Source organism: Osmia lignaria, chromosome 6, assembly GCF_051020975.1.
Source record: "Osmia lignaria lignaria isolate PbOS001 chromosome 6, iyOsmLign1, whole genome shotgun sequence".
NCBI lineage: Eukaryota > Metazoa > Arthropoda > Insecta > Hymenoptera > Megachilidae > Osmia > Osmia lignaria.
Window position 1 is genome coordinate 3445396 of NC_135037.1, and position 13268 is coordinate 3458663.

Here is a 13268-nt window from a genome sequence, read left to right on the forward strand (position 1 = left end):
TGTTTGCGCAGCAACAGAAATGGAAAAATTTATTTAGCAGAATGAATAACGCTGGTGTCACCGTGTTGAAATACGAAACAGATGTAACGAAAAGTTAATCCCGTTGTTTGTTCCGTGTTTTAAAATAATTAATATTAGTAATCAGAAGCTTGGTAATCTTTGTATTATTTCACAAAGCTTTACGTGGGAATTAATGGCCCTGGAAGTGAGTAATAGTTTCAGTTCCTCAAATACCGTAGCAATGCCTTTATTAAAGTTTTACATTGAAATCGGACACGTTGAAAGGATTTCATTTTCCCAGTGAACATATCATAGCAGTATAAAATCCCGTTAAATTCAGATTTTCTGGACAAATTATAAAAACGGAGCTCAAACAAATTTTTTAATTATTGCTGTAGGTATTCGAAAAGATCCACAAAGGAAATAGGATATAAAAGAGTTCGATCGCGGTGAGAAACCGGGTTCGTGACGTCCGCACCCGTACAATATCTTTCCGCCAGCAGCAGAAACGAAGCTTTATAGGTTGATTGGTAGTCTCCGAACAGTTTATTACACCCCGGTCGACGATTTCGAGAATAAGCCATTACCGACTGGCAGACGTTGGCTGTCAGCATAGGAAGAGGTCGAACGTAGGGATCTACGTGCGTGATTCTCCCGCAAAAATATCGGTTTGGCCAGAGTGAGTTATATTCCCATAAGGTATTATTCCGCGGTAAGAGATGGCACGGCTACTATCTGATTCCGTTATCTCGGCGCCTCTTCTATACACAGTTGCTGGATATCACCGTGAAATAACAGTCCTCGAGAAATAACGTATTCCACCGTTCGGAACTTTCATAAAGCTCTCCTAGTTACTCACTTTCAACCCTTTCTTCGCTCGATCCCTAATGATCTAGTCATAATTAAAAAATGGAACAGAGACGATCACGAAAATAAAGCGAAAGTTGAACTACTAGATCCGCGAACGAGGAGGAAATTTATCGACGATAGGTGAGATAGATGAAAACAGAAAGGCTGCCGACCGTTATATACCCCCTAGGTACGCACGCGTGAGTCAGCTATTAATACCCACAAATTATAAATAATGTCGCTGCCGCGACCACAAATCAACGTTTACCGTAATACCGGGCGAAGGGCTTTCGACCAGCCGGAGGATTAAGCGATTTCCGAGAGACGCCTACCTGCTGGCACCGGGGTGAGAAGATGAAGGGATGGCGGAGCGGAGGAAACCGAGTCGATTCGACCGACGTCCAGCTGCGATCGAAAACTGAAACCCGAGGGAGTGGATTTGTGCATTAAACCCCTTCCAGGGGAATATACTGGTTCGCGCAAAATGTTCGCTGATAATATCGAAGCTCTTACACAATATCGATATCGGTATCGTCTTCTAGCTCGTCGCAACGAGTCGCGCAAAGAAAATAAACTCTTAACCCTTACGTCAACCCTAAGAATATAGTCTCTGTTTATAAAACTATCGTGAATATTTTAGTTATCGGCACGAGGGTTAATGTAGCAAAACGTTAAGGGCAAAACGAGCGGAAGAAATTTTGCTCGACATCTCCTTTTTCTCGATAATCTGCTAGGCTAGCAAAGCTTATCGAAGATAGTATCGATAGAAAGTTTTAAGAAAGGGGATGACACCCTTACGGAGTCTCATCCACTCGTGGATACAACCCATCGGCATCGAGATAGCTTAAGAACGTAGAAACGATCGGGAAAAGTGGTAACGAGATTGAGTCGCGTAGCAAGTTGCTATGTTTACCGTAAACATTCATCAACTTGACTCTAGAATATTGTCTGCAGTTTGATGCACGCGCACAAACTTGTTTCCCTTAAACGTATAACGTATTCTGCGTTCGCAAAGCGAAAGTAAACACCATTATGAAATTGAGTCTGTTGCGTGTATTCTAACTAATCGTTCGACGCGGAGATAAATGGAATGTTCGTAAGACGACGACTACGACGATCGTGTTTGTGTTTCATCGCTGTCCAATCAAGGCAAAGTTTTTCCCTTTCCAGAATTACTCTGGAATTCTTGCAAACTCGACGTACAGAGTTCAAGAGTATTCTGGCTTTACGAAGCCTTAATAAACGACAGCCCGATGGCACCAGATCGTTGTTGTTTCTTCTATGCTCGATGTACGAAGAACGGGTAGCGAAAAACAAGCTGTTGTTCACAGAGAACGAATCGATGGAATTTCAGATACCTATCCAGGGTGAACCACTAAATTTCATCCTCCTTATTACATCCGCTATTTTATAGAGATACGAAAGTTTAAATTATCTTTGTTAGTTTTATAATCTACATAAGAAAACGCAATTCCACTTAAAAAATACGATTGATCTTAAAATCTCCACAGTCGGTCCACCTACAAACAAAATTATTACCGCTACGTTACGGTCCCCTTGATACCATAAAACTTTCGTAAATAAACTTCTTTCGTATCTCTAAAAATAACGGAGATAATTAAGATGATCAAAGTTAGTAGTCCACCCTGTATACCAGAGTCAACCGAAGAAGAATCGACAAAGTTTCGCGTAATTGCTCGTCAATGTTCTAACAGAGGGAAACGTCATCGCGATGTTGGACGACGGTATTAGAATTGAAGGAGGGAAAAAGAAGGGTGAACATCATCGAATAGTCGGGGACAAGATGCCGTGGTACGATAACGGATGCCTGCGTCGCGGATCTTGTCTCGTTGTCTTCGGGGTAGCGTCGCGATGCGGCCGGCCTCGAGCATCGCGACGCCGCTACGAGAAGCGAGAAAGACCGAGCAGAGTACCGTCAAACAGATTGAAATCAACGGGAAGCGACTTCTATTTTCTCCTCTGCACTGTACCAGAGCCAGATCTGAAATGAAAATCTGTGTCCCCGCGAGCAAAGAACCGCAAGATAATTCAGAAAGGAGGAGAAGAGTGGCTGTTGGTGGGGAGGTAAAGGGGTGAAACGATAGAAGAAAGAGCCGTTCCTTCACGGATTTCAAGCGTTCCGTCAGGCTGATTAAAACGTCCGACTGCAACGTGACCGAATTACGAATTTCATTTTCGAGCTGAATATGCTCTCCCGTCATCAAGAGGGAGAGAACGCGCGGGCGAGCTTTTAATTTGCAGCTGCAAACGTTTCGATATTTAATTAACGATTTTATATTACAAACGTGCCTCGCTACTTTCGGAACAGATATTACGTTTAATAAGCGTAACTGAAGCGAAACTTCGACCACCGTTACATTGTTTCAGACTGCGCGCTCCGTGTATCATCTTTTACGGACGGAATGAAACAAGAATAATGAAAAAAAAAATGAAAGGAAAAATTACAACAGAGAAAGCAAGAGAGTGAGAGGGAAAAGGAATGCGAAAAAACTTTCCGGGTATCAGATAGAATTTTAGCATGGCAAAAAATACGAGAGAAAGGAGGGCTTTAGCTCTCGCGTGAATCTGCCCGGTAAGCGTTTTTTCCCTCGACTCCACCACGAACAAGCAAAGAGAGATGAAAAAAAAAAATCTCGTGGTAGAGTTTTCAGTTATGGCAAAAAATTTTATATAATTCAAAGTCAGTTGAAGGACAAGAATTTCGAAAAATCTTTCGTTCACGCGTTTACCACCCTTCGAAATCCCTTCGAGAACTTATAAGTTCAGTTTCTTTCTCAAACGAAACACGTTACTTTCATGGTGTACCTTCTCTTCGTTTTTCTTTTCACCCTACTCTAACCTCTGTTCAACTTTCATTTCCTAGCTCGTAGGAACTTTCGATTAGATTTTCCGAGAGGAACGGCGCGAAACCGACGCCCACCCGAAACGACCCTCGAGTAATTTCAGTCGAACGTCTCTCGATCCTTTGACGGGCTTCCGTTCCGGCTAATGTAGCCGTGCATATTCCGACACGATTCCTGGGCCCTGGTTGCAACTACGCTACAACACCGGTACAACCGACAACGTAATGTACCTACCCCGTCTTGCCTCGACCACGAATCAAGACGCGCGTTTAATCCGTGTTTGACGCTCGCTAGCCTGTTGGCCTGGCCGGGCACAGACGAGCGGTGCGATATTGCGCGAAACCGAGCAATTACTGTCGGTAATCTCGCTAATAGAATTCCAATATGCGTGCCAATTGAACCGAGGCACTGTATATCGTGTGGTCGTACGAGCGTGAATCTGCAGATTGTACGCGCACGACGAAAGCCGTGACACGGTTTACCCATTAACTACATCCCTCGGTTTACTTGGTACTTGTTCTTTGAACGTATAGAGAGCGCTAACAGTAACACGTGGTGATGGCGATCACGAAATTGTATGTTGAATGTATAACAAGAAAAGTCTTATGAGTATCACAAGTCAGCTTCGATTTGCGATTCTACGTGCGATAATAGTATGCACAAAGACTAATTTCCCTTAATATACATTAAAAGGAAGCTGCTTTTAAAAATCCTATCTATAAGACGCGGCGTAATAACTAAGAAGATAAAAGTTTGCGGGAAATGTACGGTTATAATGGTGTCAAGAGACAACGTGATATAGAGGAGACAAGAATGGGACTCACCTCGTTAATTGGACTTGGTACGATGAAGCTGCCGCACGAATTGTTCTCTATGAAATTACCCTGATATCTCCTCGTCGTTCTTTTGTACAATGCCACCGTGTTATCTTGATTGTGCACGAATTTTCCTTCTTCGAAACTGTTACGAACTACCGACGCCGCGCCGTTAAGCTGGTCACGTGACGCACCACGCTCGACAAATCAGTACCCGAACCTGTTTCCGGTCAAATACCGGAAACTCGCGCAAACGCTACACGACTAACGTAGTCTTTCCGCGTCGGAATAAATTCAAAGTGCGAATTCGGAAGTTGTGTGCCTGTAAATCAGTGAATTTATCGGAGTGTAAAATACATATTGTGACAATTCGTTGGCCAATTACATTCAATTGGATCCAATTAAATCGCCGTTCCAATTAAAGTCGACACGAACAGAGGTGACTTTACGATTTATTGAACCAGTGATAACGATCCTTCTCGTTTTTCATGAAGATGTGAAAACACGGATAAGAAACTGTGCCAGGATATAATTGTGCTCAGGGTTCCATGATCTGGGAGAGAAAGAAATTCGTTCAGGTATGAACTATTGAAAATATTTAATGTCTTTGTAACATGGTTAACCTGTACAAATTTGAAGTATTGACATAAGCATTGAATGGAAAACGGAAATTAATTGTATAGAGGTTATTAAATGGTAACTTCAGTTACTGACATTGAAAATCACTCAAATAACTATCGCATGATAAAAAAGCTAATACATATTTTATTTAATTTGAAATTACACAAATGCGCCTTGTCCAATTTAAATATTTCCCTATATCAATAAGTGTCTATAAAAAGTCAGTAAATGTTTATAAACAATTCATCAACTTAGAAATTGATAGGCAGTTCATTGACTAGTTGGTGGAGATTCACCATTATCGTATTGGCTCTTGTTCCTTAACAAATATCCTGCTAAAAAGCTAATAGGGTCAGCAGGTCTTTCCTTAGCTAGGGTTGACAGTGCTTGTAACAAAATTGGAACTACGGTTTGATCCAAGTATTGTCTCGTTGGTAGAGATTGTACTTCAACTCGAGATTTCTTTGGCGGTACACCAGATAGATCAGAATCCTTATTCATTGCTAGTATCCTCTGTAACAAGAAATTTCATACCACATTATCATCAATATTAATTTCATTTTGATGAAAACAAACAGACATCTCTGTTGTTTACATGCTTTATGAAAGATACAAAAATAATAGGTCTAAGAAGCATAAAAGTATTTGTAAGTAGAACAGAAATCAAGAGAAGCAGTAGGATAATCAGATAAACCATACATTCGTACGATGTAATTACAAATAAAACTTTAAATTTTAGCATAACAGCTGTCATCAGATTGGCGGGAAATATTGAAATTTTTCAATTTAACAAACTATTCAAAATATCGTTCACGAAAGGTTACGGTTTATACTGTAGGATTTTGCAATTGATATCATAAAATTGAAATCACAGCAAATTAATAGCAAAACAAAAGTAAATGGTTAGCGTAACAGGTTACGCCTACATTTATAGGTTATCTAACTTACGTGCGCTGTTTCACTCACAACATTGGTGAGGGGTTGTGCCGGAGCTGATGGCTCGGTTCTTTCTTCTGTCGTATTTTCTGGCGTCACAAGAATAATAAATCGATCAACATCGTTATCATAACGAAACCTTGTTTAAAAGGTATCGCTTAACTTTACTTATTAAATGATAAAAAGCAAAATAAACGGTACGTACCACCGCCGGACGCCATCGTGCGAACAAATGATGCTACCAACTACTACAACTTATCACCTCACAAACACTATTCAAATGTTACCACGTACTATAGGAGTAGAGTTGATCGCGACATCGTAATGAAAACTTTGAAAAAACATTTGTATTTGTGAATTTTCAACGCGTTGCTTTCGTAATATTATAGATTATGCATTAACAGATATTTAAAGTTATTTTAATACGACCAAGTAGTTAACCTGACAGAATATTTGAGATAAAACGGTATGGTACATTAGGAGTCTAAAATCATAAACAAATAATTGTGTTTTTTTTTGGTTTTATTTATTTAACGTAAAGTTAGACGCTATGACTTTGGTACAAAAACATAAAATAGTGGTACTGAGGAAACGGTGTACTGCAAGCGGATCCTCGAGTCCCTACGAACGCGGAGAAATACGAGTATCGTTGTACGAGAATGCAAAGTTACAGCCAATTTAAAGGCGAGCACTGAGCGCAACACAGGAGTTACTAATTACGAAATGTCCCGAGTCTGCTTGCAAACGAAAACAGATTTAAACGATACGCGCCCCGCCGAAGAAGCTCGAAGAACCGCCCCGTTGTTGCACGAAACTAACATCAAGTATTTTCCATGGAACAAAGCATAATATTATAGGTATAACCCGGACGGTGTTACCGACCGTTTCACAGCATCGTTCGAAAAATAACATTAAAACCTTGCGAAGAGAGAAACGATACCAGATCGATCACACAAACCATAACGACGAACGAACGTGTTGCCAATCGATAGTAAAATGAAAGTTACGCGACAATTCGCGGACATCACGTTTTTTTTTTTATTTTTTTATTTTTTTGTTGCTTTTTCTTACTTTAAATATCGACGCTCACGTGCGAGCAGAGGCGCACGCGAAATCGATCGCACGGTTAATATTGGAATAAGTTAAATATTTCGTCGAATTCTCTTTCATCGCGTTAAGTTTCAAAGCTTCAAAGCGAAAAGCTCCGCGAGCGTTACGTGAGTAAAACGTGATATACATTGTTAAAAGGTGACTTGGATATGGCTACATTTAATGTGGTAGAGCGCGATCGTAACACATACACGAGACACGAGACTTTGCGCAGCCTTTAAAATCACATCGATGAGTAAAAAGTGCGTCGGCGAGCGGAGTCGCAGCCAGCGATACAAAAGGGTGATTAGGAAGAAGATAAAAAAAAAGAGAGATTTGTGTTTCACGGTCAAAGTAACCCGGCACTACCTCATCGTCTACAACGAGGTATTCTTCGACCGTGAACTCTCAACTGGTGTACCACTCGTGCATCGCCTCAGCAAATAAATGCGACACCTAGACATATCTACTTACAACGTATTGTATATGAACGTCAATATATATATATACCTTTTTATTTATATATTTATATATTTCCGTATATCTAAATAGTGTTGTAATAAAAACGAACTATGAGTTACGCGCCGCAACCGTTTCGAGGCAGACTCGTCGAGCTGTAGATTTAAACGTCCAAAAGATATCTCAATTTTGCCTTTCTTTTCTAATTCAAATACTAAAAGCGTATCTATTAAACCTGAAGTGAGAATTTTGATATATTTCCTACGCTCGATCCGTCATCGTTCAACGAAAGAGGAAACGGCGCTCCTCGCGACCATCCGTCCATCTTATATCCTACTTACGTTTAAATCGGTACTTGTTGCTCGAATTGCTTACACGTATAATATCATCGTCGCATTATCGTTAAATTCACGTATGTACGTTCATAATTGATCGAGATTAGCTTGCGAATATATGTATAATGTGTGTTTATGTACGTGTGTATTGCGGACTAAATATCATATAGGACGATTAAAAATCGACAGCGAGCGTGGTGTGTTCGTGTGTGTGTGTGTGTGTGTGATTACATTCGTAATTATTCCTGTTCATCTTTTTTTTTTTTGCTTTTTCTTCTAACGTATGAAATATCGAATGAGATGTGGTCGGCTGAAATCGTGTGTCTCTGCGATAAAACGTGCCGCGTTGTTCTTCCTACGGATCGGTCAATCGGTGTTCTCGTCAAAATTTCGTTGGTTCTAAATTGTTTCTGATTAAACGTCACCACGGCATCGATACGACTCGTCGTCAGACTACTGCTAAAACACGACGACAACAACGACGACGCACTCTCTGCGACACTGTCGCAAAACAGTGCTCCTTAGAAATTGCTCTCCGCGACGTCGAGACTCCAAGATCATCGATCACCAAAATAACGGGGTGGACAGGTGAGGGGTGGGGACACAACCTTCGTTACGAAATTATAAATCGTATATATGTATAGTATCATTAATATGTGTATGTATGTATGTATGTATAATATCATATGCCTGCCGGGTAGGGCAGTGTGGCACAACCATGACTTAAAAAGCGAGTAACTAATGTATCTCGTGTGTACTTCCCGTGACTCGTGGGCGCGACAATTGGAAGCGACAATTGTAACCTAGGATACATCTCGCCAAAAGACCCCCCGTGAAAAATTTACCGTCGCCGAGAGCACGCGTCGCGGGCCGGATTTCCTGTCGCGTTTCTCAACGTCCACACGAACATGCCGGGTGTGTTCGCTTTTCAAACGGGACCCTCGTTAACGTCGTTCGTTTCATTCTACCGTACGCAACGACGACGACGACGACGACGACGACGACATTTTGCCTGACAACAGAAAAGTTTCCTCTTCGTCTGGAACGGCAGTCAATGAATTTGGCAGTTTCGTAATCCTGGCCTTGGTAATTGAGCAAGAACGAGTGAGCGATCGAACATCGAAGAAAAACACGAGATCGAAAGATAGAAAGGCCGTAAGAAAATGGAGAGAAAAACGATATGGTCGAAGACGAAGAAGAGGGTCCTCTATCATTTCTTTTCTTTTCTTTTTTCTTTTCAAAAAGACAAGCGTATCGTCGACGATGCGTAGGATTGTTGTTCGAGTTCAACGAAGAGTACACCGTGTGAGATGGACCGAATCTATCTACTCGCGACGATGGTGATTTTTCTAATGATTAATCGTTGCAAATTGGACCGACGACAGCACCGGGGGAAGAGTTAGCGTGTGCACTCTTTCCGCTTCTCTCGAGTCTTATTCGGCCGCAATCGACGAGAGAGACGGAAGACCACGGAAGATGATTTACAGGTTACACTGCCACAGTATCGTAGGGTGTGAGGAGTCCCCCGTGACCGCCGTGGCCGGTGCCGGTTTGCCGGCCGGGGGCTTCGTTTCTGTAACAATTAATTTGCAATTTTAATCCTCGTCCTCGTACTTCGTACTTCCCTGGCTGCTCCAGCGATTCTATAACAGTATGCTCGATGAACGAATGATTGCTACAACGCATCTAATGGATAGCGATTGAAACAACTCGCGGAATGCATGCAATGACTGCGAATCGAGGACACATTAGTGAGACAATGAATTTCTGCGTTACTTAAATACGATGATAAATTATTTAATAGCGGCGGTTAATGTTAGTAGCACCAGCAGCAATGGCAGCGTATCTGTAGCAACAACAGGAGCGACAGCTGTAGCGGAAACAAATAAATCGGTATCGATATACCTTTTGGCATCAGCTAGTGAACAAAAAAAAGGATTAGCGTTAACTACACAAGTATCATGAGCGACAGTTGTCACCATGATCGCATGCAAACACACGTTGACATTATTAAAAGCGTCATTTTGTTTTTTTTTTTTTTTTTCGACCCAGGTAGAGATCTGATTGTCGTTGGTATGAAAGCGACGCTGTCGAAGCATTGACTGACCTATTCTCTTGGCCACAAAACAAAACTAGCTAAGGAACAAATTTAAACGCAACGTTCTAAAGCCTTTCGAAAATCACGTTCTAACGCGATTATCGTTACAAGAATGCAACCTGCATTGTAATTATTGTTTAATTGTCTTAACGAACTTACGGCTTCCTGCGTAAAGAGCCATGAAACAAGAAAAAAGTCAGAGATACGTTAAAAATAGATTGTCAAGAAGGATTGCGCTAGAGTTCTTTTAGCGAAAACCACCGTGCACTCGATCGCCACTATGATACTTTTTCTTTTTTTTTTTTTTGGAACGCCCATGAAACACTCCGATGGAAACTACGTTGGTACCAATTGTTCTATGAAAAAGTAATTAACGCGTAGTAGAGAGCAGGTCTAGCAAAGAATGCGTAGAGTCGAGAATGAATGACTTTCGTACAGTTAGGACGAGAAATCGAAGCGACTAATTTGGGGTTGAGAAAACTCGGGCCAATTTATCTACTATTCGAGAAAGTCAATGACAATTCTCGAGTCAAGAAATCGCTCGAGACACAGCGGCATGAGACGGTGACGATTGAATCGGTTGCACCGTTTTAACCAAACTCACTCGATCTCTACTGACCTCTCTATGAGTTTACGCATCTCCTCGGTGGTCATGCCGTCCTTGCCGCGAGCATTCACTGAAATAGAAAAACACACGGCACGATTGACACAACGGTAAACTACTACGACGACACGTAGCATGCAAAATCGTTGAGGCTAATAACGATTAGGATACACAGACTCCGCAGCGAGTCCCCTTCATTCTTGTGCCTCGTGACTCGCTCGGCATGCCTATATTCGTCTACTGTGTAAGAACGAGCAACGACAGGAGACGAAAACGGCGAATATACGGGGCGAAACGAAGATGATCGATCGACTTGACCGTAAGAATGGTTTTGTCGATCGAATTCGTTCGTGTATCGATTCGCCCTGGTGATTCGATCTCTTCATCCCCTATTCGATTACGGTTCTTTGTACTGACCGCCGTAGTTGCGGTTCACAAGTTGGTCGCGATCGCATTCTGCCTCGCTGATCTCGTTGCTCTCCTTGCTGTCGTTGAAGCTCGAGTTGTTCTGGTCGTGGTTCCTTGGTGGGGGTGGTGGTGGTTCGGGTGATCCGGAAACAGGGATATTGCGGGCCGATCCTACGCTGCGACGACCAACTGAGCCGCGAGATCCGTAGTGATCATAAGGAGCGCCATATTGTCCGTATTGAGAGCCATATTGATCTTCTTCCGGTGCACAGTTTGCTGGGTCGTCGTATTCGGGGGAGAAAACGTTGTGGGTTCCGCTGCCGCCTCCTTGGGATGGCACTCGGGAGTAGCGTCCATTTTGACGTGGCTGAACAGCACAGAATTGAAATTGCAAAAATTATAGTACTTTAAAATTGGAATTTTAGTCATATTGAAAGTAATAACGGTACCATAGATTGGGATCCAGAACGGCTATGGGCAGAAGCATTGGTAGGATGTCCAACAGGTGGTCCCATGGTGCCAGAGTGTCCGTTTCCGGGGTGAGGGAAAGTCTGGAACTGCATAGCCTTGCTGGGGTCCATTTCTTCGCGGAATCCAAGGAGATGGAAGGTAGCATACGGGCAGATCTCATCCTCCATACCTGCAAGAAAGGATCACCGAGGGTAGATACTGCCGTTATAGGTCTAATCAAGCTAATCTATTTATTGTACAAGACTATGGGTCGAGGATATCGTAGACTTCTTTGTCTCTCAATTACGAGAGGATATTCCATAGATGATTGTTCTCATGCAGTCATGGCTATCTTCAAAGTTGTCGAGTACCTACGTGTTACATTCCTACGTTTTCTTCTTCTTCTTACTTATCGCAAAGAAATATTCATAGGAAAATGTCATGCTTATTAGTGTCTTGCGAGTACAGGCCCATTGATGTCCACTCGGTCGTTTTATACGATCGGAGGAAAGAAACATGGTTTCAAAAAATTTCGAGTGGACAGTTGGCCCTGACCTGTTCGGTAAAGTGAAAAGAATCTAAAGAGGTGTTTCCTGTGAGTGCCTGGTGTTTGTCTGTTTGCGAAATAAAAGGGTATCAGCGCAAGCATGCGAAGACGTGCAACATTAAGAGGGAGGATGGCTACCACCGTCGCGGTGAGTACCATGGACGATAGAGGACTTACGAAGACCGACTGCAACCAGCCAGCAGCTGCACCGGCCGTGGGTTAGTATTCGTAGTCTCGCGATAGACGAAGTAGAACCAGAAGTCTTGAACTACTTTCTGTTTACCAACCTCTGTGGGATAAAGCTTCGGCACTGCCCATACGTGGTGGTGGTGGACATCTTCGGTTCGGCGCGCAATGATTCAATTCTTCGTACATATGTCGTCTCGGATCCCAGGTCGAGTGGCTCCTTATCGAGCCTGTTCCACCTATCGAACATATACTACAAAGGTCGTACGACTGGCTTACGCTTACCGGGATTCGGATTTGGCTCGTGGCCATATCCGGGTGATTGTTTCTTTGACGATTGACGGGCTTGTCGGTAGACGTAGCGAGGTTCGTACTCTTGGTACGCGCAGCAACGTGATCAAAGCGCAAATAAGGGAGGAGAATGTCTCCGGTATCCGTAGGGCATACATCTCGGTTACGTATAATAATAAAAGAAAACAATTTGAAGCGAGGCAAACAACGAAACAATTGGCACTGACTATGATGAACGCGTGTGTGATTGTCTATGTAATGAAATTTGTGTTTGGATGTATAACGTGTATTGAACAATGACAAATCGATCTTAAAGATCGTTGTCTGGCTTATAATTGTGATATCTAATTGTGTTCCTTGTGCGAGATCCGATTTGTGTGTCACGTAAAATAAAAAAGAAAGAACGGTAACACTATCGTGCCGATGCGACAACATCCAGACAATTAATTGGAATTTAGCTAGAAATCATAATTGTTGGCAGTTGTGGCTTACTTATAACTGTACCTCGCTTGATGCGATCGCAGGTGTTATAGTTGGAACCAGGAACAGGGGGTAACTTGCGATTCGGTGGTGCGATGTATCCAAGCTCGTCGCGAAGGTCGGGTCTGCGTTTGTCGAGGGTAGCTCCGCCAACTCCGGTTTGCTGATATACCACGTCGTCTAAAAACAAATCAACATTGTAGTTATGAGTTCAGGATCTTAGAAACGTCAATTGT

General features: G+C 42.5%; 3 protein-coding genes across 54 annotated transcripts in view; all 3 read right to left on the bottom strand.

Moving 5' to 3' along the window:
• The window catches only part of Tmtc2 (Transmembrane O-mannosyltransferase targeting cadherins 2), a 244380-nt gene extending 239617 nt beyond the window's left edge, over positions 1-4763 (bottom strand). For all 3 annotated transcript variants that reach the window (XM_034318557.2, XM_076688867.1, XM_076688868.1), the window contains exon 1: positions 4538-4763. The gene's annotated coding sequence lies outside the window, so the exon portion shown is untranslated. The remainder of the gene's footprint in view (positions 1-4537) is intronic.
• Positions 4764-5109: 346 nt separating this feature from the next.
• LOC117601597 (protein dpy-30 homolog) lies at positions 5110-6418 on the bottom strand. Its single transcript, XM_034318574.2, has 3 exons — positions 6291-6418; positions 6098-6174; positions 5110-5662 (listed from the first exon to the last, which is right to left on the bottom strand). Exons 1-3 carry the CDS (start codon positions 6304-6306, stop codon positions 5420-5422), a joined length of 336 nt encoding a protein of 111 aa, XP_034174465.1. The 5' UTR covers positions 6307-6418; the 3' UTR covers positions 5110-5419.
• Positions 6419-8174: 1756 nt separating this feature from the next.
• Dscam1 (Down syndrome cell adhesion molecule 1) overlaps positions 8175-13268 on the bottom strand; it is a 50420-nt gene continuing 45326 nt past the window's right edge. For all 50 annotated transcript variants that reach the window (XM_076688840.1, XM_076688818.1, XM_076688815.1 and 47 more), the window contains exons 23-28: positions 13045-13212; positions 12363-12500; positions 11528-11718; positions 11088-11445; positions 10686-10743; positions 8175-9541 (exon numbers count right to left, since the gene is read on the bottom strand). In XM_076688840.1, the coding sequence (XP_076544955.1) occupies positions 9457-9541; positions 10686-10743; positions 11088-11445; positions 11528-11718; positions 12363-12500; positions 13045-13212 (998 nt within the window). In that variant the 3' untranslated portion in view covers positions 8175-9456. The remainder of the gene's footprint in view (positions 9542-10685; positions 10744-11087; positions 11446-11527; positions 11719-12362; positions 12501-13044; positions 13213-13268) is intronic.

Bases quoted from the DNA above. Each gene is read 5' to 3' on its own strand.
- LOC117601597 (XM_034318574.2), bottom strand. The intron at 5,663-6,097 runs GTAAGTTAGATA...TTCTTGTTACAG, and splicing joins TTGTGAGTGAAACAGCGCAC to AGGATACTAGCAATGAATAA.